At 41.2% G+C, this 27153-nt stretch overlaps 2 protein-coding genes and 1 long non-coding RNA gene across 4 annotated transcripts; 2 read left to right on the plus strand and 1 right to left on the minus strand.

Moving 5' to 3' along the window:
* Positions 1 to 4: 4 nt before the first annotated feature.
* Positions 5 to 8086, plus strand: rln1 (relaxin 1). 2 transcript variants are annotated; one of them, XM_034602067.1, is made up of 3 exons: positions 5 to 668; positions 1118 to 1488; positions 8075 to 8086. In XM_034602067.1, the coding sequence occupies exons 1-2, from the start codon at positions 473 to 475 to the stop codon at positions 1453 to 1455; spliced, it is 534 nt and encodes a 177-aa protein (XP_034457958.1). In that variant the 5' UTR covers positions 5 to 472; the 3' UTR covers positions 1456 to 1488; positions 8075 to 8086. The 2 variants fall into 2 exon arrangements, with proteins under 2 accessions (XP_034457958.1, XP_034457956.1); XM_034602065.1 differs by lacking the exon at positions 8075 to 8086 and having other exon boundaries at positions 1118 to 2663.
* On the minus strand, positions 2022 to 26122 carry jak2a (Janus kinase 2a). The gene is made up of 24 exons (XM_034602071.1): positions 25732 to 26122; positions 17030 to 17315; positions 14413 to 14536; positions 14211 to 14331; positions 13379 to 13524; positions 12593 to 12887; positions 12256 to 12375; positions 11719 to 11876; positions 11512 to 11623; positions 11004 to 11185; positions 9888 to 10014; positions 8357 to 8491; positions 8178 to 8265; positions 7934 to 8061; positions 7679 to 7817; positions 7328 to 7479; positions 6664 to 6814; positions 6419 to 6552; positions 5808 to 5997; positions 5226 to 5350; positions 4900 to 5072; positions 4525 to 4642; positions 4242 to 4355; positions 2022 to 3819 (listed from the first exon to the last, which is right to left on the minus strand). The coding sequence occupies exons 2-24, from the start codon at positions 17289 to 17291 to the stop codon at positions 3712 to 3714; spliced, it is 3402 nt and encodes a 1133-aa protein (XP_034457962.1). The 5' UTR covers positions 17292 to 17315; positions 25732 to 26122; the 3' UTR covers positions 2022 to 3711.
* Positions 22827 to 24844, plus strand: LOC117771565. Its single transcript, XR_004615613.1, has 2 exons — positions 22827 to 23221; positions 24546 to 24844. It is a non-coding gene; the product is annotated as an uncharacterized LOC117771565 (long non-coding RNA).
* Positions 26123 to 27153: the final 1031 nt, after the last annotated feature.

Consider the following 27153-nt stretch of genomic DNA (forward strand, 5'->3'; position numbering starts at 1 on the left):
CTCCCCCCCCCCCCCCCCCCCCCCCCCCCGTTAGAATCACAGTGTGAATATAAACCTAAACTGCTAATCGTCTGAATTTCTTCCTGGTGACATTTACAAGAAGCCGCAGATGAATAAAAAATTCCTCTAATATCACTCATAACAAACAAAGAAATAACTTCAAGTACGTCATTGTCATCAATCTAAATGACATGCGAGTGTGTGTGAGAACGAGAGGCAGGGGAGGGAGGGGTTTGGGGGTTGAAAGCACAGGTTGATGAATGAACTACTGAGTAAGACTATAAAAGGCTGCGTCCACTGACCAAGAGAGAAGAAGAAGAAGAGGAACCAAACGTGGTTCACAACGACGAGAAGAACAGAAAACCTCAAGGGAAGCAGCAGCAGCAGCAGCAGCAGGAGATCCGAGCAGATCTGTGCTCCTCTGACCCAGACCGGCTCCGCTCGTCTACTCACTTTCAGGAAAAAGTGCAAAATGCTCTGGAGATTGACTGTTGCCGTGGCCGTGGTGTGTGTCGTTGGCATGTGCAGCTGTGGGAAGGCGAATGTCATGAGCAGGCTGATCGTGCCGAGGGACTACGGCGTGAAACTGTGCGGGAGGGAGTTCATCAGAGCCGTCATTTTCACCTGCGGAGGCTCCCGCTGGAAACGAGCCACAGGGGGCGACTCAGGTGGGTTTGACATTCCTCCGCTCCTCTGCTCGCTGACCGGACAAATGGAAAAACATCCACAAGAGTTACTGTAAAATCTACTTTTAAACATTCTGATGTGGCTCAGAAATAATGAGAAGATTGAAAAGGTTTTCTATTGACAAAAATGTGTAGTTGATTACAAATGATAACATTGTGGTTTAAGATTTAAATTCAAGATTGTGGTCCATTTCAGTTTTGAGAATTAAGACATTACATGCTCAGAAGTGGAGGATGCCTCAGGCTTTTCACCAGGCTGATTTGCAGAGCTTCATATTTCAGCACCAACGCTAATGTTATAAATTGTTAATAATAACATGAACCCTTTATCACCATCGTTCCTCCAGAAATCACCTTCATCACCACGTCTCTATTTACCTTTGACATGTGATGAACAATTAGCTTTGAAGTCCTGTGTGCTTTTCCTCCAGATTCTTTCCAGTGGAGTTCTCTCAGCGACATCACAGTGGGTGACAGCCTGCACAGCTGGCAAAGTGACGCCGAGCTCCCAGAAAACCGCTCTCCTCCCCAGATCGTCTCCTCTCAATCCCTGGCAGACCTCCTGGCTCTGTACGCGGCCACAGGGGAGCGACGGCAGCAGCCGCTGGAGAGATCTCTGCCAGCCACACTTTTAGGTGAGCAAGATGGGAGTCCAGGGGAGGACGACTGGACCATGGTGAGCAAGAAGAAGAGGAACTTTTCTCTGGGTGTGGCGGGGATGTGCTGTAGCCAGGGCTGCACCAAGAATGATATCGGACGATTGTGCTGAGTCGGAGAAGAAGAAAGGAGGAGGGGGGAGGGGGTGACATGAAGGTTGTGTGATGGACAGTGATAGACAGATGTGGAAAGATGGAGGAGAGCAAGTGCACATCTATTTATTCTCAGTCATGTCTTATTGCACAAATCCCTGTGTCGTCATATTTTATTTATTCTCCATATTTTGTCACAGAGATCCAGTTGTGTGTGTGTGTACGTTCAGCATCATTTACAATAAAATTGAAATACTGTGTAAATAGGAATATTGTATATTGTCTGTGACCCTTGTTTTTATGTGTTGAATGGATTTGGAGCCTCTGTCGTCTCTCCTGCAGTGTCTTTGCTAAAACAGGCAAATATCCCACTTTAATGTCATTTAAGCTGCTGTGAACGTATCGTCGTCGTCTGTTCACAACGTTCCGCCGCCTGATCATTTTCTGTCAACAGCCTGAGGACACTGCTGAGTTTCTTAAACCATTTCTGACTCAACAAAACCCTCTGAACAAAACTCACGAGACCGTTTGTGGCCTAAATGTAAATAGATGAAGTTTAATGTGAGAAAAAAAAGCCACATTTAGATTTTAAACAGTATAATTTTTAATGTTCATAGTACTGCATTGTTTTGTTTAGTAAACGTATAAACACTCTTGGACTATACAACATCCACCTCAATATTTACATCTATGTACATGTATTAAAGGGTAGCTGCATCAGATGACAGTCCATTTATTTCAAAGTCAAATAAAATTGAAATGAATGCAAAGAAAAAATATCACTTTAACATTCTGTTGTTCATATTTCACAATAAACTGATATTTGATGTAACACAGCCAAAAACTTCTATCACAACAGAAGCTGTGGGAGTAAAAAAAAATGACAACAGTGATAAATTCAGTCACCGCAAACAAAAAGTCTCATTCACGTCACACTTGACTCAGATCTTCAGGACGGTCGGATCTTCAGCATGAATATGTCCCAGAGGTTCAGGAGCTCACAGACACACTTTGTGTGAGAGAACTTTGCTCTCAACAGTGACTCATTCATGCAGAGGGGACCCGTCCTTTGACATTTTGTGTGCCTGCGTGTTTGTGTGTCTCGTCTGTTGTGGACTCAATTAACCTCGGAAATTCAAATCAAACGAGGCCGTTCCACAAATTTCGAGTTTCCTCTCACGAATCCCACACTTCATCCAATAACATTTGGCGTGTAAAGTTTTAAACTTTCAAAAAAATCGAATCAAACAAGCTTATGTTTTACAACAACAAAGACTTCCCTTCATTACTTTCAACACACTTTTCACATCATGTATCTACAGGCTGATATAGCATTGTAACATTAAAAACTTCAAACTGTATCTATAAAATATATATTCATATAGTAATTAGTTACAAAAACAATGTCATCATTTCCCTGGGTGTAATCCCTCAAAAACAACTGCTATTGTCCCTGACATTGTCTGTACTTCGTTATCAAAGAGCTTCATGAGCAGGTATTGCTGTTTGAAACATTTCAACTTCACATATTGATGTAAACAAAGAATTTGTGTTCCACTGAAACTGAACTTCTGCTGCCTCAGCACAGGATCATCCCCAGTGGGTCGTGAATATCTGCCAAGTCCAGGTTCACGACACAAATGTGACTTCAGCTCCACCTGTAGGGATCTTCATAGAAGTACAGCAGAGGCGTGATGTCCTTCATCAGTCTTACAAAGTGTTGAGCAGGGCTGACATCGTAGCCGAGTGGTTTGGGAGCTTTTTTGTTTCGTGGATAGTGGAATCCTCCATCTTTAGAGACACAGTCTGTGCTCGGCTTTGTTTTTGTCAAATAAATGCTACGACAAATACTTGCAAAAAAGCAAGAGTCTGGTCAAACAGTCTGTTGAGAATCCCCTCGTCTCTTTGGTCGAATAAAACAAGTCGCTGCTCATTTTCCAACAAACCAAATCCAAAATAAAAGGTTGGGAGTTATTCACAAAATTATGCTTGGTGCTGGTTCATTTTCAAACCAGTTACTTAAACTGCAGGAAATATTTGATCCACAAAAAGTATTTCCTTTCTCCAGTCCATGACTAACGTATGAAACCATTTATCTCACTGTGAAATGTAATCAAACGCGTCATAAATGATTTGTTGTTCGGTGTCGAGACCAACGTCTCGATTTAGGTGCTTGTTAAGGAGGCTGAACGGCAGGTAGAGCACAATGAGAAGGAAACAAGTGAGTCAGACTCTGGACCGAACTGCTGCGGTGGGCGTCACAGAGACATTCATCCTCATCCTTCCTTAGCCTCTCGCACCGACTCCACACTGTTGATTAATGTCTTGAAAGTAGGCCGCAGACCTGGGTCCTTGTTCCAGCAGTCGGCCATCATCTTGTGAATCTGAGGGAGACAGAAACACAGAGAAAATGTAAAAAAGCACAATCTACACACAGTGCTGTGAGCTGGAAATGTGTCGCTACCATTCAGTTCAACGTTTACGCCTTTCTTTGACAGCTGTGGTGGAAATGGACGGGAAATATTTCGCAAGAAATTAATGGAGTAACACGTGAAGCAAAACATTGGTCCATTGAACCGTGGGACCCAAATCTGTGGTTTAGAGTGAAATGTCTCAAACTGTTGGATCGTTTGTATGAGATATTTGTTTCCACTTCAGAATTCATCATAATTACTCTGGTAATTTTTTATTTATCATGATTTCGATTTTCCATTATAAGGTCTAAATTGTCATTCGAATCGCTCAAGTGTTTTATTCAAACATTACTGGGAAAAAACATCAGTTTTTCTTGACTGTTGTTGCTGACCTCTTTCGGACAGTTGTCAGGAGCCGGCAGCCTGTAGCCTTGCTTCAGCAGATCTATCAGATGGTAGACGATCATCTGGCCCTGCTTTTCGTTCCCCATTTTGTCCATGAACACCTGGAGCAGAGGAGAATGTTTCAGAGCAGAGTCCTCAATCATGTGATTTCTCCAACTAATTACACAGCCATTGTTTTACAGCTGGATTATAAACAATTGTGGTCAGAAGAGGAAAAACGGTTTCATGACAGACAAGTCAAACAAAAGTAAAATAAAAAAAGTGTTGTACTGCTGGTGGGCTGCAGTTCTTGTCATTGCAAGTGAAGAGTTCGTAGAGGACGACTCCGAAACTCCAAACGTCCGATGCCACAGAGAACTTGCTTTCTGTCAGTGACTCGGGAGCATACCTGGAAAAACAACACAACACATGATTCATACACACACAATTGCAGTCAACACTAGTCGTACAATCTACGTAGACGGGTATGAAGGAGTGAAATAATCGGATGTACGAAACAAAATCCAACTTTTCTCTCTGTGTGAATCTTACAATCTCATAAGAAATGCCAGTAAAAGCAGTGTCAAATCTTTATTCTTAGAAAAATCAACCGAAAAAAAGGTGGAAATACTTTTTGAACAATTGCGTGCAGTGTGTCATCCTCACCAAAAGATGGGGCTTTCTCCCGGCTCTCGGACCGTGTAGTACTCTTTGTCCTGCGGCAGCACCTTGGTCAGACCGAAGTCACCGATCTTCACCCTCATCTCGCTCTCCACCAGGATGTTCCTCGTCGCCAGGTCTCTGTGGATGTAACGCTTTATGGCGAGGTAGTTCATACCCTGGAAGAGACGAGTTCACTCAGGTGTCATTACTGTGTGTGTGTGTGGGGGGACAACTGCTGGACAACTGCTGCTGGGGACAACTTCAAATCCTCACAGCAAGAGTAAGTATGGACTGATGTCATAGGATTTAACACCCTGCACCTACGTTACCTTGCAAATCTGTGACGCGTAGTGCAGCAGTTTCTTGGAGTCAAAGTGGTCCTTGTGTTTGATGAGATAATCTCTCAAGCTGCCGTAGGGGAGGTATTCCATGACCAGACGCAGGTTCCTTCGTCCTGCACAGGGAAAATAGTCAACACATGAGAACAACACATGACGTGTGAGTGAGTTAGTGCGTGGAGGCTTTTATAAGGAAATCTAGACTGATTTGTTTCACAGACTCGGTAATTGAGACCTTCAGCAGTGAATGTGGAGACTGTGACAAGGTTTAAATCGTAATTGTGTCGTAATTTTGCTTGTCAACATGTTACAACTATTATTTAGTATCAAATTATTTTGTGTTTATTGTTTATTAGGATCCCCTGTAGTCATCACAATGCAACAACACCTCTTCCTGGGGCCCAAGCTAATAATTTAATGTATAGTCATGGGTTCACATACATGCATGTGTCATAATAAATGAAGTAATGTTAAAACAGAAGAAAATGGAGCAGGATATCTAATCTCACCACTTATTGTGATTTTTCTAAACCACGTCATGAAACAAATGGAAACTGGACAATGTGCTCGTACCTGCGCTGTAGCAGACGCCTTTGTATTGGACGATGTTTTCGTGCTGGAGGGATTTGAGGATCTCAATTTCCCGCTCAAAGTCCCTGATGTGCTCGGCCGTGCTGTGCTGCAGCTTTTTCACAGCCACCACCTCCCCTGTGCTGTCCTGCAGGGGGTCGTACCTGCACATCTCCACACTGCCAAAGTTCCCCTGCAGCGTGGAGTCAACGGGAGAACAGACTTAGCGATTCAGAAAGAAAGAAGTTCCATCATTTCAATCGCAATATCTAATTTGATGTGTTCCCACCGAATAGGATGGAATCAATCAGCTGTGTTGTCAAAAGTAAAAGAAGTAGTTGTTGTAGAAAACAATACACCTCCTCGACACAGAGGGAACAAATTCTGCTTTGTGTCATAAGTCATGAAAATAAAACTATGATAGCAGCAGATACTGGCAATTCATAAGTTATCTAAAAAAAAAAATCCATCACCAATTTACAAAATTAGCAATCTGACAAAAGCAAAAACCCCAACATGAGACTGTGAAGCTTTACGTTTTAACAGATTTAGCCTTTTTTGTTTTAATAAAAAGTATCTCCACGTTAAGTGTCTGTGCCGTGTGCATATCTCACTTTGCCCAGCTGCTTGAGAAAGATGAGGTGTCTCTCCTCAAACTGTGCGGGCTCCTGTGTCTCGGAGGACCACGGGAAGCCAACGCCTCTCGTCCTGCTTGGTAACATGTCGCTCTCCACCAACAGCTCGTAGTCTGCAACACAACAGGATGCAACAAACCGTATAAAACCCTGGATCAATAATATGTGGGACACGATCTGTAGATCTGCCTGTCAGACTGGACAAGGAAGTGTAGACTTCCTACCTGGTGTGAAGAGGCTGTTGAGATCTCGGATGATTGCTCTGAAGGACGGTCGGTGCGAGGCCTCGTAGTCCATGCAGCTGTTTATCAAGTTGGCCAGCTCTGTCCATTTGGGAGCTGGGAGCTGGTGCCTGTCTTCGTAGAATAAGTTCTTCTGCAGAGGAAATGAAACAAAGTCAGGAGAGGAGCCAGGGAGAGAAACGATACTAGACTTTCCTAAAATAATAACAAGAGTTTGTTTAGAATTAGCACTTAACAAATATACGCACAATTTAAAGGAATTGTTCAACATTTTGGGAAATGTGGTTATTTGTTATCTTCGCGAGGGTTAGATGATAAGAAAGACAAAGCAGCCAGTTCACTTGACTGGAAGCAGGTGGAAAAAGTTAGACTGGCTTTGTCTTACATTTTCAAATGTTCTACCAGTACCAGCAGCTCTAAAGTGGAATAACTGACGTGCTGCATCTAATTTGAGAAAGAAAAGGACACATTGTTGGTTTACACGTTTTTTTGGGGGGGTTTCTTGTTGAGTAGTGACCTTTTGGAGCGGGTGAGTTCAGGCAGCCGGCGGCAACTCCATTTTTACACTTAATTCAACATTTCCCTTAATGTTGAACTCTTCCTTTATTACAAGTGGTTCTCTCAATGCATCCTTTGTGTTTGTGACCTTGGAGCAATCCAGAGTGCTGAGTGGTTTGTCTCCACCACTACAGATCTCCCACAGCGTCGTCCCGAAGCCCCACTTGTCTGTGGCTGAACTCAGGTTCTGGGGATTCTCAATGCACTCGGGGGGGACCCATGGGATACGCTCTACCAGCACTGATGAATGGACATGTATAGAAAAAGAAACGGATACATAAAGGGAGTTAGAGATGGGAAATACAACGGTAGAAACTGTGACTGTCAGCGGCTGAGACGATCACACCAAAGGAAAACTTGGTGAATGTTAATCCAACACGGCTTCACATAGGTGTGTGTGTGTGTGTCTTCTCTCATCAGATCAATACATGTGTCTCACCTTCTTTGGGCAGGACAGTGATGCTGATACCAGGATCACTGAGCTTTATGAATGGCGGGTTGCCTGTCTTGCGATCCTCCTCTCGGATCAGAAGGACGTTCTTGGCACAGACGTTTCCGTGAATGAGGTTCTTATCCTCCTGTGTGCACATATGACAGGGACGACGTCAGCTGTATGGTGTGGAGGCGTTTCTCATTACAGTTTTCTGTCTGAAAGAAGCTGGCGTGTTTGAGCTGCATGTGTCAGCAGTCTTACCAGGTAGTGCATAGCCCAGGCCAGCTGCTTGGCCACTTCCAGTTTCCACGTGATGTTGACACAGCTTTTATTCTTTTTCAGGTAAATGTCCAGAGAACCAAATTTGCCACACTCCTGCACCATCATATCTGACACGCAGAGGAGAGAGAGAGATGATTTTATTATTCAAACTATTACCCATCATCTTTGTTACATCTCTGTGTGTGTGTGTGTGTGTGTGTGTGTGTGTGTGTTGTAAACTTACTCTCATCGCCGTAAACACACACGCCGTAGTTGAGTATTAGGTGCTTGTGGGAGAGCTGGCTCATCATGCTGGCTGCTTCAAAGAACGACTACAAGGTAGAAAATAGACAGAATTTGATATAAAATGTTTATTTAAATCAGATCCAGTCACTCCCTCATTCAGCCAGACGGCGAACCAACCTCTGAATAGCTGCGATGAGCCTTGTCCAGGATCTTGATAACAACGTCCATCTGATGTATCTCTCCGTAATCTCTCAGCTCCTTCCTCACACCGCAGAAGATCTTGGTGAAAGTTCCTTGGCCCAGACTGTCATTCTACAACGGTTTTAAATACAATGTCAAAGACCTGCTTTGGAAAGGAGGTTAAATGCATCATATCCATAATTGCTATGAGTAGACAACCAGATCTGTTGTCAGCATAGTTGTTCACACACTTACTACATGTGTACTGGGTATATATGAGATTACTCTATCGTTACTTCTGAGATTGCGGCCCTTCAATGATCACTATCCCTACACTGCCGCTACTGTTCATGCACGAGTTATATCTTGCGGATGTGTCACATTCATTTCTGAAGATGTGCACGACTGATGTAACAAACTGTGCCGGATGGACACGAGGCCGGCATGATGCTTACTCGTACACTCAGTTAGAAGTAAATATATCTCCCGCCTAACCAGAACTCTACCCAAGACCTAGACTGTATACAATGACAGATTACCAAATATGCAAGAAAATATTTATAAGACAAATAGAGAATCATGTGCACCACACCTACTCAGTTTAGGATTTCATGATGAAAAATAAAAACATTTTAATGCCTCTTTACCATCTTATAATGTTATTTGATAAGTTTTCAGTCTCATTGTTGCAATTTCAAGTGTCAAAGGGGAAATCCTTGGAAACGTGCACCAGACTCTAAAGAGAAGCACCAGAGAGAAACTAATTCATTCATTAAATCTCGGTCATGAGAACCGAAAACAAACTCAATCATGCCCACCCACCCCCCACGCCTCCACCAAGTTGTGAATCAGTCAGCTAGAACAAAAACCAAATGGTTTTAACTGCTTCACATCTCACTCAATAAATTTGAGGTCACGATGTCCAAGCTCTAAAACACTGCATGAAAAAACATGAAGATGAAACACTAAACACACTAAAACATGAAGACAATATTGTAATGCAGGAAAAAACCCTGAGTACTTTGATTACTGGAACTGCAAAATTGTGGTTTTCCTGTGACAGACCTGGCGTAGAAAACATCAAGAGCTCAAACAGCAGAAACTGTGCTGAGACGGAAATGGACAAACCACTGAGGTGAACGCATGACGCGCTGTCACATGGATTCACGCGACGCACACAGGGACTGCAATTGATGATTCTGAGCTACAGTAGGAAGCCTTTTTGTTAACTGTGGTGTCCTCACTGACCCTGCACGAGTCCCTCTTGTCCCCCTGAGCTGTGGCCTGATACCTTGTCTACGAAAAGCCTGCGTCAGTATACTTTGGCTACACAATTAGGGTCCGTTCACAATTAGAAACAAGAGCCATTTAAATACGGTTGTAAGCTTCTACAGATAAATATGTGTATAATAAACACTGCATCCTTTACATTAATTCATCTTATTAAAACCAATAGTCAGGTTATGAGTGTCTGAGTCTTTTGCTGAGACAAAAAGCTATAGCAGGAAGTGAACATGGGTTCTCTTACGATGGTGAGGTCCTCTTTTCGAATCTTGTGGAAGACCATCTGGCTGACATGTTTGTGGAGGGAGGGCGTCAGAGGAACCTCTGGCCCCTGGTTAGTTCTACACACCAGCAGGTTGGATTTTTCTTTAAAAAACAAAAGTAAAGGTGGACAGGGATTAGGATCCATCACACATTTAGCAGTAAAGCTGGGTTACTGTGACTCTTTACATGGCAAATCAGAGTAGAAATGAAGCTACTTATTAAACTCGTATTGCTTAATCTAGAGTTCTTAATGATCAGCATGACTGAAACCTGAGTGGTTTGTATTTGTTCCCTGAAATCAGGTAATTTGGGTCTTGATATAGTGTTTTTATTTTATAAAAATTATTACAACTAGCTTCACCTTAGCTGATATTTAACCCAGCTGTTTTTTAATGGGTTAAAATGTGATAATGGGAGCATGCAAACCAGAAGGAGCTCAGAGAAGGAACTCATGTTGAGGATTAGGAGCTAATGTGCTGAATGAATTTAGAAACCAGGTTATAGCTGCATGGTCTATTTTGTCCGAAGTTGGACAATCATGTAATTAAATCCAACTGATCAATAAATAGGCTGCAGACATGACGGAACAAAGAGTTGTTCATCTTCATTGGCTCAAATCCAATTTATTAAACAAACTTCTCTTCTAAGAAACTCATCTTTATATGAACAAAAGATTGAATAGATGTGAAAAGTTCTCAGCTCTACTTTGAAGGAAAACTGCTGGACTTTTGGATATAAATATTTAGATATTGGATTGTGCAGATTGTAAACTATGTGTTATTACTTCTGCCAATGACGTAATGTCTGCATCTGTTAGGTAGCCGAATTACGCAATAACAACTGAGCAGATTTCCACTCAGACACTTTGCGGAGGGTCGGCGCATGAATCAAGGAGTAACCACTTAAATTTGGGGGCAGATTTAGATAAATGGCCTGATCCAGGATTCTTTTTTTCACTTCTTTAACAAGGTGAGATGCGGTGTGAGCTCTCTGAGCGCCCCTTCTCGTTTTACTTGTGTTAATCTCTGTAGGGATACACATCTGCATCAGTGCTCATGTGTACAGCGTGGTCTTGTATGTGAACACTGACCTTTGTGGCTGGGGGGGGCAGCACCTGGTCAGCTGAAATGTGTATCCGTCTGTGCGCAGCGCCTCCTTCTGATAGCAGTGCAGAAGCTCGCTCAGTGAGCCAAAGCTCCTCTTGGCTCCACTCAGAATGTACTCTCCTGACTCCATCCTCATGATCTGACAGTGCTTATAGTCAACCATGGCTTCATACTGAAAGTCAAATGAAAATGGATGAGTCAAGAGAGAATTACCACAGTTGAGTTGTGCTGAGTTGCTCTTAAATGTCAGTCATTTTATTTCAGTTAACAGAAACAGCCGCTCATGCAGCAGTTACTAGAACATTTTATTCCTTACCTGAAATAGGACTATCATATAAGAGCACTACATTTAAATTGGTGTAGTAATAGTGTAATGGCCCTGGTTGTTGTGTCAGCTAATGGAGGAGACAATCTGATAGCATGTGCGCTGAAGCAAAGACCATGTATTTCTACAGTCATGTACTTCACAATGTTGATGACCCAACATTAACTTCTTACCCCCACAACAAAGGACATGAAGTATTTGTCGTAGTCTCTTGGGCTGCAGCGAAGGATGTACAGGCCTTGATGGTTGCCAGAGCGACGCAGCTTACCAATCGTAAAGTCCATCCTGTGATCAAAGAGACAGAATGTGTTTTTGTGCATGCATGCGTGTGTGTGGGTGTGAGTACATGTGTGATCTGCTTGCATACGCTGGATACTCACGACACAGGACCGTGGTAGTAACTCTGAATGCACTCCAGGAGTCTTGGGGGAGCCACCTCTTTACAAAGGTAATGATGGGCATCAGCCACTAGTCTGTAATATCCATCAACTAATGATACAAACGACAGAGCCTCTGATAGAGAATGAAACTCCAGTTCCTTTGTGGACATCGACACGGACACAGGAATCAGGAGAGGAAAAATAGAAATAAACCATTCAGTACCTGATTTGAATTTAAACCACTGTAAACATGAACTTTTCAATCTGTATTGTCATGATATTATCAAACTAGTTGTGATAGTGGTACTAAGTAAGTTGAATTCTTCTTCTTTATGTCCTGCAACTACTTACGTGTTTAAAACTGTCTGTCTAACTTTGTCACTGCTGTAACAAACCACTAGAGCCCTTTGCTTTAACAAGAATGAGGTTACGAGGAAACCTGTCCCTGATATAATTAGATTAGATTAAAAGTAAGTAAAGTAAACTAGCTAATAATCTTCAGAGTGATAGCAGATCATGAAGTGGATGATACTTTACCAGGATCTTGCTGTCCTGTTTGGTCAGGGTAACTATGCGACTCTCTGCAGATCCTTCCTTTTTAGACTGTTTTACGCTGATGTCAATCACCTCTGGGAAGTCACAGAATGTTTGTAACTCCTGGAGATGCAGAAAGCACAAAACAGCAGTTTGCATTTGTATTAGATGAAGATGTATGCACACCCATGCACTCTTATTGTTACAGACACGTTTAACCCACTCCTTGAGCTCCATCTATTGGTAAAAAGAAAACAGCCATGATCGTTTCACAGTGTTGCCAATTGGTAATGTGCAAATGCATTACCAAGGCAACATGAACCGATCTCCTGGTCCTCACCTCCTTTGCTCCCTCTTCCTCTGTCCCTTTCGACCACTGGATGCCCTTGTTGCCCATGACAACGATGGTCAGCTCGCGCGTGGATAGGCCGGTGACTTGAAAGCGCTCGGAGTAGAGGGAGGGCAACAGCGTCTCCAGGTTCATCAGGTATTTGAGCTTGAGGTTACACACCGTGGCCTTGCATTCACTGAACTGCTGGATGAACTTCTTGAAGCGATAGCGGATCCTTTTCCGCGTCAACATGTTGTACTCCTGGAGGCGGCTCCGCATGCACCTCGGCAGGAAGGATTTGTAGCTGAAACCAGGGAGGGAGGACGAGTTGATGACGATGAAAAGTGGAAGGAATTGGATAAACTACTTATATGAGTATATACAGTGCATAAGCTTTGAACAGGTCAGATAATAATCACACATTTTCAACTTAAATAGTCTCTCACAGAGATAATTCATTCAGCTGCATGCACACACATAATGAAACTATCTTCATGTGTCCAGTGAAGCCTGTCGCACTGCTGTGAAATCGTTATTCATAGGCTGTAGCACATGCACACCAGTGTAACAGCGAGCAGTTTACATCATTTAGGGAGGAGAGTGTGCAGAGTGAGGCAGGGACTGGAGCTGGGATTTTGGTGTAGACAGTAGCACAAGTTTAATGTTTTATTTTCTACTTCACATTTCTGCACTTATCTGACTGTTACTACCATTATGATGATTCTATCTTTGACACCATTCATCCTCCCCTAGTTCAGATTAAATATTGTCACATTGTGGTGGTGAGCATCCTACCTGGTATCATTGTAGATGTCCACAGGTGACTGACCATTCTCTTTAGCAAGCCTCATCATGTCCAGCACCGCCATGCCCAGACACTCCTCCTGGGTCTCGTGGCTTACCAGGATTTGAACCCAGCCATTAAGAAAGTCGCTACGCCACTAGAAAACAAAATGTCCACAAAAAAATAAGGAGTAGGTTGGATGTGGAAGGAGAATGTTAAACAGATACTAAATACAGGGGAGCAACTGGCTTAATTCCCATGCCTGTAAAGTTCACTTAATTCCAGCAGAATACACTCTGGTAATTACATTACCAGAGTGTATATGGAGCATGATGAGCTCTTGGCAGATTTTTCATTTATTTAATGATCCTGTCTTTGTGCAGTACTTTAGTCAACTGTTTTTTTTACTTTACAAATACATTCTTAAAATTCACAGACACACACAGACACTGTATGCATGCATAGACAGACAGACACAAACACTGACATGAACCCTAACATAACCTTGTACCAATTATGTGTGACTTACGCACTCTTGCTACCACTTCCTGTTTTCTCAGTCTACAGAGAAGAATGGGTTGACATGACAAACAGACTGTCAGAGAGACATGGGGAAACAAGGACTTTTTTTTTATCTCTCACTACCATGTTTCTCTCTCTCATACTGAAAACAATGAGGGGGCATTAGTCTTGAAGATTCTGACCCCCCGTTTGCACCCAAAAACACAAATGACGTGGACTAGGAATGCATTCTAATTTTAAAAAACTAAATTACAAAGACAGAACAAACATAAAATACACATAAAAACATCAAAGTACAAAATTCAGTACTTGAAGACTGACCTGAAAAAACAGGTATGCCATCACACAATCATCCATAACAGGGCTCTCCATCCCCTTGGACACACCGTAACGATGGGCATAAAATGAACTGCTGTTGTTATACCAGCCAGGAAAATAGTATCTGGACAGAAAAGAAGATCAGAGAAGTTAAAACAAAGAAAATTAATTATGAAAAATCTGAACCTGCTTAAAATAGCTCTACCTTATTCTGAAGTGAAGGTCTTCACTTGCTGACTGGTTGACTTTAAAGATGTGATTTGGAGGGAACCATATCCGGTCACTTTCCCTCATCAGGCCAAACAGGTTGAAGAAGACTGGAGCAATCCCTGGAACGAGTGAGTCAATGTTTACTATAATGCAGCACAGGTTGTTTTATGCTGTTACTAAAGGTCAATGTACTTCACAGAAGATTGTTGTTGTTCCTGCAGTAACTGTAACAGATATGAGGAAGCAAGTCAGCAGTTTTTCCATTTTTGAGTCAGTCTATTTTTACTCAGGCATGCAGAGCATTCTGCCCGTTAAACATGAAAAGGGCCTACTTATCTACTACTATTGTATTCATGTCTAACAGAGTTGCCACTAATGACTGACCACCGGCCAATATTTAGACATAAACATAGTCAAGCATATACTGTCACTGTTTACACACACAAACCCAGCTTGTGTTGTGGTAGCAGAGTAGACTGCAACTGTTTCGACAATAATTCTTTAAAAGACACCAGGAAGCACTAACCAAAATGAAGCAATGGTGTGTGGACAGGAGGGCTGTGTAAGAGGGAGTATACTCAACCACAACAGAGGAAGTCAAGTCAAACTACACACTAGAGTTGAGCATATACCTAACTCAGTTGAGCATATACCTCTGCCAAGGCCTCTTAAATTCAGTCAGGCTGCACCAAATTGCACACACTCATAGATATTGGTCCTTTAAGTATGCCTGATATCTTCTTTATTTCTTGAGAAATAAAAAAAAAGTCCTATCTTGCAAAGTTTAAGACAGTGAAAAAAATATCCTGGATCCTCCCCCTTGATCAAATCCCTTCCTAAAGTGAATGAGTTCTTCCTGGGCCCATGTCCGACCTTTCCACCAAGTTTTAGGAAAATCAGTTCAGTAGTTTGTGTATAATCCTGCTAACAAACTCAAAATGAGAGAAAATGACTATTTCCACACATGAACAGTTTGGATCCATTGCATTGTATTTTATAAAGCTTAATAATGTACTTATAACATATCTTTCCATTCAAAGGGTGGACTTTGAATTGGCTCAATTTTTGTCCGACTCTCTCTGCTAACTCATCTCCCAGTACCAAGAGTAACCAGGTAGAGAAAGCTCATAGAAATACCTCACATGATTATTATTTGACATTGGTTAAAGCATGAACAGGAGACTGGGTGAGTGAGACAGATGGAAGGAAGGTGGACTATAACAATAAAGAGAAAGACAAAGACAAGCAGTGAGTAGGAAATTACAAAAGAGAAAAGAGGAAGATAAAAAGGGGAGAGAGAAGGGTTTGTTTCTTATCAGCTTGAGAGGGAATGAAGCAAGAGAGTGTGGCAGAATGAGATAGAGCGAAGGCGGAGCGGAAAACAGACACAACAGTCGTCAACTTCCTGATTTGAGATTGCTTAATAGAGAGGGCAAAGAGACAGACTTAGGAATGCAGCTCTAACATTATACACATTTTTTCTAAACACATTTCCTGACCAAGGCGATGCTTGAGAAGAAACAGGTTTGGGAGATGAAATTACAAACAGGCTTTTTTCTGGATGGCAAGTGATGGGATAGTTGACTGGTATATGATCATTCACGTCATACATATTTACAGTTTTTCGGGAATTTAAAGAAGATTCACAGGCTGAAGATTCATCAGAAGGATTTTCATCCTAATAAACAATAATACAATACACTTCACATTATAACTGAAGGAGACATGTAAATGAAACCTTGCAGTAACCAGTCTGTTTGATTATTTACTGTCCTACCACTTGCTTGACTGGTATAAGTCTGAGCCAAGAAGATTATGCTCAAAGCTTAAAACTGTAAATGTGGACACTGACCCCAGCTATATATATATATATATATATATATATATATCTACTAGATATCCGCTCCAAGAATTGCTGTAAACAAGAAGAGACCCAGTTTCTACAGCATAACATGTCTAAATAAGGCATTGGGCCACCACATGCCGCCAGAACAAGTTTGAAATTACATAGAAGTTACAAAAAACATCTTGTTTTCTTTAGTGTCATAGGTATGAGATGTATGTGTGTCATTGCTTGACTAAAATGTATTTTTATCACAAATACCACAGCTGGCTATTGGGACTGATGCTTGGTCGTGCATGAAACTCAAAAACAAGTTTCAAAGACTATTTATGGCCTGGTATAAGATCAACACAGACCAAAGTAATGCAAGTAGCAACTTTTGCAACCTAATATTTACAGGTATATGTACTTGTTACTTTAATACAAATAAAAACACTATTTTATTTGGCGGAGAAGGAAGATAACTGGACAAAATGGAATGCAGGAAAATGGGATCCCTGGTTGTGTGGTGGGGGGTGTTGGTGTTCAGGTCGACCACTGTATACCCTCATTCTGAATTTGATGGCTGCAACACGTTATTGAAAAAAATTTTGGGACAAGGGCATGTTTACCACATCACGTTTCTTTTTAACAACACGCACTAAGCATGTATTTGATTCATGTTTCATTTGTATCAGGTAAAGTCTGTTTGAAACGGATGTTACTCAACAATGATGATGGTGTAATGTGTGTTGGCAGACATCATTACTGAAATCCACTCGTGACTCACCACAAGCTTTTGCCGCAGCGATGCACAGTTCCTCCACGACATAATCCCCAGGTGGAAATGTGAGCACACTTTCTGAGACCTTGGCCCCATTCCCTCCTCCGGCCTTCCCCAGGTAGTAAAGGTGGACAGTGAGACAGGTGGCATCCTCGTCCTGCTTGGGGTTTGGTTCCATGGCCGGGTCTTGGTCAGGCTCGAGGCCATTGTGCTGCGCTGTGGGACCAGAGGTAGGCGGGTCCATGTCTGTCACCAGAATACAGGCCATGTGCTGCTTAAAACACACATTCACCTGTCAGAGAGGAAGGAGGTTATCTTTAGTGAATCCAGAGGCAACTTTCTCACTGACCATTGTTAGCAGCCCCTAGCTGTGTCACATGGCAAGTAAGGTTTTGAAATTTTAATTGATTACTACACTTTTAATCATGGGGTGTGACTCAAAAATTGTGTTTTGCTTTTCACATTTGAAAAAGCTGATTTTCAAGTACCTGCACTTGAATAATCTTTTCACACTGATTACATTTATGCGCATCCTTTTCCTCCAGTGCATTTTATCACTATGTAATGTATATCTCTATATTGATCAATCTGCTCTCTTGTATAGATTCTCTTCCATTAATCAACTACATTTAGTGAAACTAGTGCATGTCCAGCTGGAGCAGAGATGTTTCAGGAGATCAACCACTTAAAGAAAGTGCAGTTGTGGCTCTGTCTGCCCAGGGGCATTGCCAAGGTGGCAGCTGAGTGGCGAAATGTGGCTATAAGAATGTGACCTTTGATGACATCATTAGTGACGTTGTATCCAACTTGCATTTGATCTTAAAATACTGTTGAAGTATTGCAGTCTGGTAGATTCATGGAGACCACGGCCATTTGGAGCAGGGCCTGATTAAATTGCCTGAGATTCTATTATATCCCTCTCTCTTAACATAAACTGTTAGCAAACACAAGATGATGATCAATCACCTTGTGGTTGCTTATCAGAAAACACAAATTCTTATCACAAGACTGCAGTGCAGTAGGTTCTCTGTACAGACGGCACTGAGCAGCCCTCAGTGGATTTCATATTCAAACTATTTGCATATGAACTGTCTTTGTTCCAAATTATAATATTGTAATATACAATAATATTGTAGACAGAGGAACATGTTTTATGTGTTTATGTCTTCCTGTATCTAGACATATACTGGAGCATGCATAATTATCTGCTCAAAATGTCTCCTATGCTAATTACATTCCCATCATCAGTGCTGTTTTAAGTTAATTATCAATCTAGGTATACCATGTAAGTGCTAAACTAAAATGGTGACTAATGGTAAACATTATACCTGTTTATAGCAGCAGCTAAAAGTATTGGAACTAATACTAAATGAATACTGAATGTAAAGGAGGCTAAGAGTTAACAGAAACTCATGTTCAGTGTTGTAGAAATGGAACAAATCTATTGTATGAAAATGAAGTTACCCGTATAGGAATGATCTGTTTAATCCCAAGACTTGTACAGCATGGTCCCTTAACCCAGTTACAGTACAAGGAATGTCACAGTAACCTGATATACTATATGTAAGCCTAAAGGAGCATGCAGTATGTCAATCCAATTTTCTTTTCCCAAAGCTATTAATTGTAGCTTGTAAAATAACCTATATTAAGTCTCTTTAAGCTTTTGGCTTAGTTATGTCCACAGTACATTGTTTTTGACTTTGTTCTCCTGGTTATGTTTGTGTGCTTTGTTTGTTTTATCTCTGTGTTCTTATTGCTGCACTTCCTCTTTATTGTTTTTCGACTGTTATCAGTAACACCCTTGTCTGTTTGGGCCACCTCACCTCAATGGTGTGAGAGCTTTTGAATGTGTTATTGTTTTGTATGTCACCATGGTCTCCTGGGGTTTAGCCTGAATGACCCCACATTTTGATAATCGTCTCCACTGTACAGAACAATGATATGTAATTCATTTTTCTGCCTAAAAACATAAAACATTAAAGCTGAATAGTATTTGTTTCCTTAAATGTGTATGAGCCAACCTAGATTTTAGATGGAAACATGACTTGTTTAACTGTAAGAGGACTAAGAATATAGGATGTTGCATGTCATCTGCGTCTGCCATTCTAATGCCTGCGGTAATGAGAAGCAGACTCTCAGTGCAGATGTATGTACCAGACGAGTGAGTCAGTTTCAGTACTTTAATTCAACACTCGTAATTGTCTTCACAGATTCTGTCTACTGTGTAAAACCTCTTAACAATGGCACTAGCTCTAAAATACATACAATCATAACATTTTATTGCAAATACAAGCAGTCAAAATGAGTTTTCTCTGTTGGGCGTGGAAGACGATATTGATGGATTCAATAAAAAGGTAAAAAGGATTAAAAACATTCTTGGTCTAAAGATGTGTGCACGTTGATCTGCAGCTCAGGGTTTAGTGAGGCTTTTTGCATCATGTAAAGTTCAACAGTTGTTTGTTTAGAGAATCTGTGTTTGTCAAGAACCAAGGACAGTGGACATACGATATATATTGATCCAAAGCTGCATATCTTTACTAAGATGAAAACAGAATATGGTACAGAGATTTGCATAAAGCAAGGATCTCTATGCACAGTTGAGATCTGGTACTTTATCGGTAACTGTAAAAATGCACAATATGTTCATTTAGAAGAAGAAAATCTGATCTGTCCAATGTGCTGTCTAAATGATGCAGGTCCATTTGGTTTTCTTCTGTCCCTTTTATTGCCCTGTTTTGTAAGATAAAAGAAGAAAGTGATTTTGTAACTATAGAGGCTGCATAAAGACTTGCCTGCTTACATTATGAAAACATAAATTAGCCAGCTATCTGGAAAAAGCCTGGGAGAAAAGAAAGAATTGCTCTTTATCGAGTCAGTCCACAGATACGTAACATTTCTTGCTTTTTGAATTTGCTTTGCAGTAGGATTTGGATAGTGTCATTTCCTGCATTACGTAGTTTACGGTATTAAAGCCGGAATTTGAAATGAATGACTTAAAATAACCTCATCAATTGTATATTGTGTACAAAGGATGTCTGGATTCGCTGATTCGCTTCCATTCCTCCCCTCTGGTGCTGTGGTGCACAGAGAGCACAACTGTTTCATCTTAAATTCTCTCTCGATTTTAGTAGGATTTAATAATTAAAAAAAATCTTTCAAGTTGTTCTATTAGCATATTTTTGTGGTCTGATTCAGGCCCTGGGTCATTGGTGGCTAAATCATGATGTGGTTGTTTTTGGCGTTATTCACTGTATATCCATTACATTTAGACAAAAGTGCAGCTGTGACTCAAGGACACTGAGCTGATGGTCTGTTTCTTTAGCCCTAAATCTGTCAGACTACAAGGGGAAGTTTCTCTGTCAGTGCAGACATCTACTTTTCCAATTATCTAGAACCTGGTCTTATGCCATTTTGACTCGTGCTTTGACTCACTATTTGATGAAATGTTCATAGTTTATATTTTGAAATCTTAGTCTGGCAGGAGAAAGACTTTTTGGCCAATGATCACCATAAACATAGAGAGACACACAATATGTAAAGCCAGCTGCTGATCGGATTGATGTGCAAACATAACAGTTTGATAACTGAAGATAAAACTCCAATGCTTTGGTTACCATGTAAATAGTTGCCATGTTCTCAGTGCTTGTTGCTGCAGGCAGCTCTACACTTTGAATAACCTTGAACCAGGTCCAAAAAAAGGTGTAACATGGCATAACAAATTACTTCTAGCTGTCTGTACTTATACTGCTCCGTAACATTTACATGTAGGCTCAGTGTTGCACTGTTGCCTGACAGCAATAAGATTCTGGGGTTCAAACCTTATGTGGCAGACTGGCGACCTATCCAGTTGGGATTGGCTCCAGCCCTTACATTCTATATATATATATATATATATATATATATATATATATAGCTGATAATGACTATAGCTGATGAATGACTATAACTTGATGATGGTTAACCAACCTTATTATGATTCTGGAAAAGATGAGGATTTATAGGATAGGTTTTTATGGGAGAAAGAAGGTGTGCTTGTTGTGATGCAGCTAATCAAATTAGAAATTAGGTCCCATATATACCTTCTGTTTTTGAAACCTTGATGCAAACAATGATGCATTAAAAACAGGAACTAAGTTACAAATGCTGGCAGTCAGATTTTAAGTGCAATTTAACTGTCACAATCATTCAGTGTTTGACCTACTTTGTGTAGGGTACAGCACAGACGTGGACCTATTGTTTTGGTTTACGAGCCCTCAGCTGCTGAAGCTACACAGTAGGAGACCTTTGAGAAAAGTCTGAGAAGAATACAGGGAAACACTGCTCTCTTACCAGTGTGTTTACACACCCAAAACGTTTATCATGGGGCAGACAGGCATAGAGTTAGATCAGCTCCTCACTGGGTCTTATCAGGGCCTCGGTGCTACTAGAGGTCAGGGCTATCAGCTCTGACACATTTTTTAAGTGGCTCTGCTCCACAGCTGGCTGCATAAACCACTACTTTAATTGCACTCTGGATATTTTCTATCAATCAACTTTGTTTTGTATAGCCCATATTCACAAATCACAAGTTGTCTCATAGGGCTTAACAAGTCAAGTCAATGATAAATTATTCTGCAACAATTCTGAGTTTTTGTTTGATTTGCCCTTGAGCAAAAATACAAAGAAAATCCCTGGATTCAACCTCTCCTATCTGTAAATATATGCTGGTTTTTAGTGGTTTAGTTATTTTCAGTGAACTCAAATGCTTTAGGTTAAGCACTGTTGGTCTGACAAAGGAAGCTGATTGAACAAAGGATATCACTTTGGGATAATGATGAATCCAGACAATAGCCATCACCTTTTCCTGTGAGACAGTACGTAAACAAAGGCCAATTACCATGAGACATATGATAACTCTGACAGAGATACAGGTTTCCAAGGTTGCTTTCAAGGTTGCTTCATCCATCACAGCTTTATGAAGCAATGACTGCTATGAGGCAGTATGTCTACTAATACCAACACATAAGCACATCAGCCCCAACACAGTGCCTACCACAAAAATGAAACAGAGGACAACTCTTTATACTGTGGGCTTGGTACACAGGAGCGTGTGGTAATCAATCATCCTGCTCCGTGTCTTCAAGTCTTTAAACAGCTGCTCTCACACTGGCACATGATGGAAATACATCCATCGTCTGAGGGGTTCCGAGCAGCGTACGAAATGGGACCGCACAGCAAACACAAATATGCAGTGAAAAGGCAAAAAACATATAAAAATGCTGGAAAGCAGTGTATTGTGTAGCACTTGTTGCTGCTGTGGCCAGAGAGGAAGTAGCTGACTGCCTGATTGTACAGCCAAACAAGACTTTACGGGAAGTCAGAAATTACTGGATGATACCTGTCATAACCAGACATTGAAGATGGTCTGATTCGATTTCATATCCCTCATCTTGACTACTAAAAGCTCACAAAGAACATTGGTTCAATTGGGTGATGTAATGTTGAGTCACTGACCAAACACTACAATGAGAGCTTTGTGGCAAAAGTTCATATGTTCCTTTGTGTGAATGCTAACCCACTTCCGACTTCCAACTACATTGATGTAACACTGTGGTTGATTCAGAATGTTGGCACTTCCTCTAAAGGTGTCTGGAAAACACAAGAAGAAAGAAAAGAGGAGTGGGTAAAAAGCATCACAGGCAGCTTTGTCAGAGAAACTTCTCATAAAGCTGAAGGTTATCCACATGTAAATAAAGCAGTTAATATTGCAATAAGTCTTAGTTTGATGAGAAGAAAGTCATAATACTACGAGAATAAAGGAAAATCACACTTTGTCTTGAGAGACAAGTCGATGTGATTCTTTCCTCAAAAGAGACACTGTTTCTTGCTAAATCGTTTCCAAATCCTGATACTTCTGATAATGTGGTGCTGATGATTTGAAGTATTTCAAAATTCACGAAACCTATAACTTAACAAGATGCTACACATTCCTCGTTTTAATGCAGGCTACTGGCTGATCTTCTGATATTCCGCCTACAAAATGACACGAATCCTAAAATTACGACCTTATTCTTTAAAGCTCTGTTATTTTCCCCTTAAATTGGCCCTAAAGTCCGCTGAAGTTCAGCCCTGACACAAAAGGGTAAATGCTGAGGTTCCACTAGAGAAGTTAAAATAAATATGTGTGGCTGTTGGAGCAGAAATATGCTAAAGCCTCTAGTACAGAGGTAGCCAACACGGTGCCCGTGGGCACCTGGTCGCCTGCAGGGACCCCGCGAGTCGCCCGCAAGGCATGCTCTAAATTAAACAAAGAAAAAGAAAGAAAAATTTAAAAATGAAGAAAAAAAAGAAAAACTGAAATTTGAAATTAAAAAAAAAGTCAAACCGCCATCTCACTCTATGCTGAGACAAGCTAGCGGGAGCAGCAGCGATGGCGAGCTAGATGTGGTTTTTACCCCCCAAACTAAAGAAAACATGGCAGAAAAGCGAAAGAAAACATACTATTTTCATAATGAAGAAAAATGTGTGTGTCTCATTTGCGGGGCAACTGTTGCGACGGCAAAGCGGCACAATGTGGATCAGTGGTCGCCAACCCGTCGATCGCGATCTACCGGTCGATCTGCCAGTCTTCACTGTCGATCCCCCAACTCTCTGGACTCACTGGCTGTGTGTCCGCTACTGGCGTCTGAGCTGCTGGTTTATCTCCTGCATTTCCTTCAATACAAGTCGGATTATGTACGAGACTAGATGTCAGGACTCCACGGTATGAAGATGCGCATCTTTCGGTCTGTTGATAACAATCAAAGCCCCATTGGAACAAATGAGTGGATTCAGAAAGTGAAACGCTGGAGTGCTTTTACTTTGAAACGTGTTCGGAAAGTGTTGTAAATACATTTGTGTCATAAACAGATAAACATTTTGGTTCACAGCAGAATAAACAGAGAAAATGATCTTTCCCCTGAGTTTTAATGCTTATCTGATGAATTTATGTCACAAACAAATGGTTGCAACACTTTCTGTAAGCCTTTTCAAAATAAAAGCACTCCAGAGTTTGTTAATGATATCCATTCCCTTGTTTAAAAAGGTTTTTTTATTGTGAAATATTTGCGGGAGCGGAAAGATGCACGGCTTCATACTGTGTAGTACTGGTATTTATTTGAGTACAAGGGACTTCTTTCATACAAGGCAATAATCAATAATTTGTGGCCAAATTCAAATCAAAGCCTATATGTAACAACATTGTGCTGCAGTAGCAGCTCCTCTGCAGAACATGATGTGGAACTGAGAAGCTACATATTTTGCATTGTAAATATGAATTGATATTAATTTGAATATTGTCATTGAATAGAAAAAGTTGCACAACTGCCTCTCTTTGTGTATATTTATTTCTTGTACATTCAGCCTTTAACAGAAATTGCAAAAAATAATAAATATGACCCTCCTAAGTGGGTTTTTTGGAAGATATCAGGGTGGTAGCTCTCGGCTTACGTTTGGAATTAAAAAGTGCTCTTGGGCTCGAAAAGGTTGGTGACCACTGCTCTAGTGTGTCCTTTAAACATCACTTATTATCTCAATCAAAGTGAAATGGGAACATAGAGGCATTTTCCTTTCCCTGATCCAAACTGTGTGTGTTTACCCAGAGTTGGCTCCAGCTTTGCTTGAAGGACAGAGGCACTTTTTTGAGAAAGGGCTCCGCATTAGAAATACCTCTTTTTAATTGATTTAACCTTAAGTTATGGAAGAATACACAAGCAAAAGCGTGTTGGCAAAGCTTTTCAGTCACACATCTTTCCCTTAACCACACGGCACCATAGTGTGGTATGTTTTCATTCTCTCTTGTTCGAAACGAGCTCCAAGTCTCCCCATGATCCAAAAAAATCATAGATTGTGCCAAACGTTATTTTTGGCGAGAAAGTGTGTGAAGTGGAAAAAGCTGGAACCTTGCTGCTGCTGCTTGTTCCAGTTCAAACTGAACCGACTCATTTAGTCTCCATTACATCAACTTAAAGGGATATGTGACCTGAATAAAACTCTGAGAAAGTTTGAACATGACGTGATAAGTGTCTGTGGCACTGGTCACACCATTCCAGTAAATAAATAAGAAACGCCTGTAAGTGCTTTGAAAAGAAACCCAACAAATTGCACGAACCTACACCTCCACATTATAAATAACACAATCGTATCCATGTTTCTTTGAAACATAAACAGGATATTCAAAGCATGTACGACCCTGAAATAGACAAGACTGCTAAGTAAATAATGGCTCCCTCGGGCCAGCAGTCCCCTGAACCACAGCACACAGTCAGCTCAGAAACCATATGAGTCTCAAGGGAGAGGGATGACTAAAAATAAAAGCTAGCAAACCGGGCAAACACCCTGAAGTGTGGACTGGAAACTCAACTGACTGTTCTGCGGAGAATGAACTTGGAAATGAATGACTGATGATCAAAAACAGTTGCCGGTTTATTTTCCTATCGATCAACTAATCGATTAAAGTGTGAGTGTAAACGCGTGGAGATGAAATCCCACGTGTTGCGTGTTATTAACAACATGTAATAAAGTTTTGCAACTCTTTATTTGAACACTTCCACGTTCTTGCACATCGACAAGAGGCGCAGTCAGGGACGGGACCTGTGGCGTGCTAGGCTAACTGGTGTTTTACACAACAACAACAACAACATCAACACAACACGGACACACACACACACACACACTCACACAACACTTACTCCGTGTTGTCGCCTGCTTCGCTGCGGGACTTGGACTCGGGGAACCGGCTGGTGGAGTTCACCGGGGGACGGGACGGGCTCGCGGGGTTAGCTAGCTGCGGTCCTAACGGCTAGCTGTCAACTGAAGTGCCGCTACTCTCCGTCCGTCTTCACCGCTTCTCCTCCGGGGCATCGTTCACCTCCCAGTCCCTCTGAAGCACCGCCTCATTGTTGTTACTTTCCTCCTCCGCTCCGGTGCTCCGGTGCTCCTCCTCCCCGGCTCTCCTCTCCGCTGTGTGGGCAGAGGAGCGGCTGACAGCTCGGTGATGACAGAGGATGGTGGAGGTGCTTAGGGCGGAGCAGGTCGTCTCCTCTCGGCTCCTCGCTCCTCGCTCCTCGCACCCGGGGCTCCGCTTCTTCCGTGTTTCAACTCTCTTGCACATGAATGTAACAAAGCACACGTACTCTAAAGTACTGTGTAGTTTTAAGGTACTTGTACTTTACACATGCGTGGATTTGGATTGAGTGTTGGTGTTTTTTCTCCACAGTTGTTATGTGCATGAAGACAAAGTGATTTAAAGCAGCATCACAGTCAAAATATCAAAGATAAGTATTATTAATATAATTATTGTTGTTGTAGTAGCAGTTGTAGTAGGGGTAGTATTACTGCATTCTCTAAATAAAATATGCACGAGGAAATGAAAAGTGATTTTATAGCAGCATCACAGTCAAATCAGCAAAGATTTGTTGCTTTATTCCTATTATTATCATTATTGCTATTATTATTATTGTTATTATTATTGTTGTTGAAGTCGTAGTAGTAATATAATTGTGGTAGTTGGATGTATGTATTCTGTTAATTATGCACAAGGAAATGAGAAATTAAAAGTGTTTTTAAGGCAGCATCTCAGTCAAGACTTTTTGGGCTTTTTATTATTATTACTTTTTAAGTAGTAGTAGTCATAGTAGTAATACAATAGTAGCAGATGAGTAGTAGTAGTAGTAGTAGTATTAATGTATCTTGTAAATAAACTATGCAGAAGGAAATGAAAAATGCAGTTCCTGTTTAAATTAGACTGCAGGAAATGACGCTTTTAACACTGTTTAATTATGTGCACAGGGCTCATGTAGTTTTATATAATCGGATAGATGCCAGTATGCTTTAGACAGAGAGTAAACCTCTGCTGTACTGAAATCATTTTATTAAAACACACCAGAGCTTCAGCCAGAGCTTTAAATGGCAAGAAGTCACACAAGATTAGGGCTTAGTTTAGTTTAATTTATTTAGTTAGCTGAAAGCCTCATTTTCATCAGCAGTCCTCTGCCAGATGTTGATACGTATCCTGCTGTGATAAAATGTAGTGCAATGATAATAGGTAATAGATAAAACATTTTCTCCAGCATGTACACAGGTGTTATTTATTTCTGACTGTAAAGAATACA

The sequence above is a fragment of the Hippoglossus hippoglossus genome, chromosome 12, assembly GCF_009819705.1.
Source record: "Hippoglossus hippoglossus isolate fHipHip1 chromosome 12, fHipHip1.pri, whole genome shotgun sequence".
NCBI classification, from domain to species: domain Eukaryota; kingdom Metazoa; phylum Chordata; class Actinopteri; order Pleuronectiformes; family Pleuronectidae; genus Hippoglossus; species Hippoglossus hippoglossus.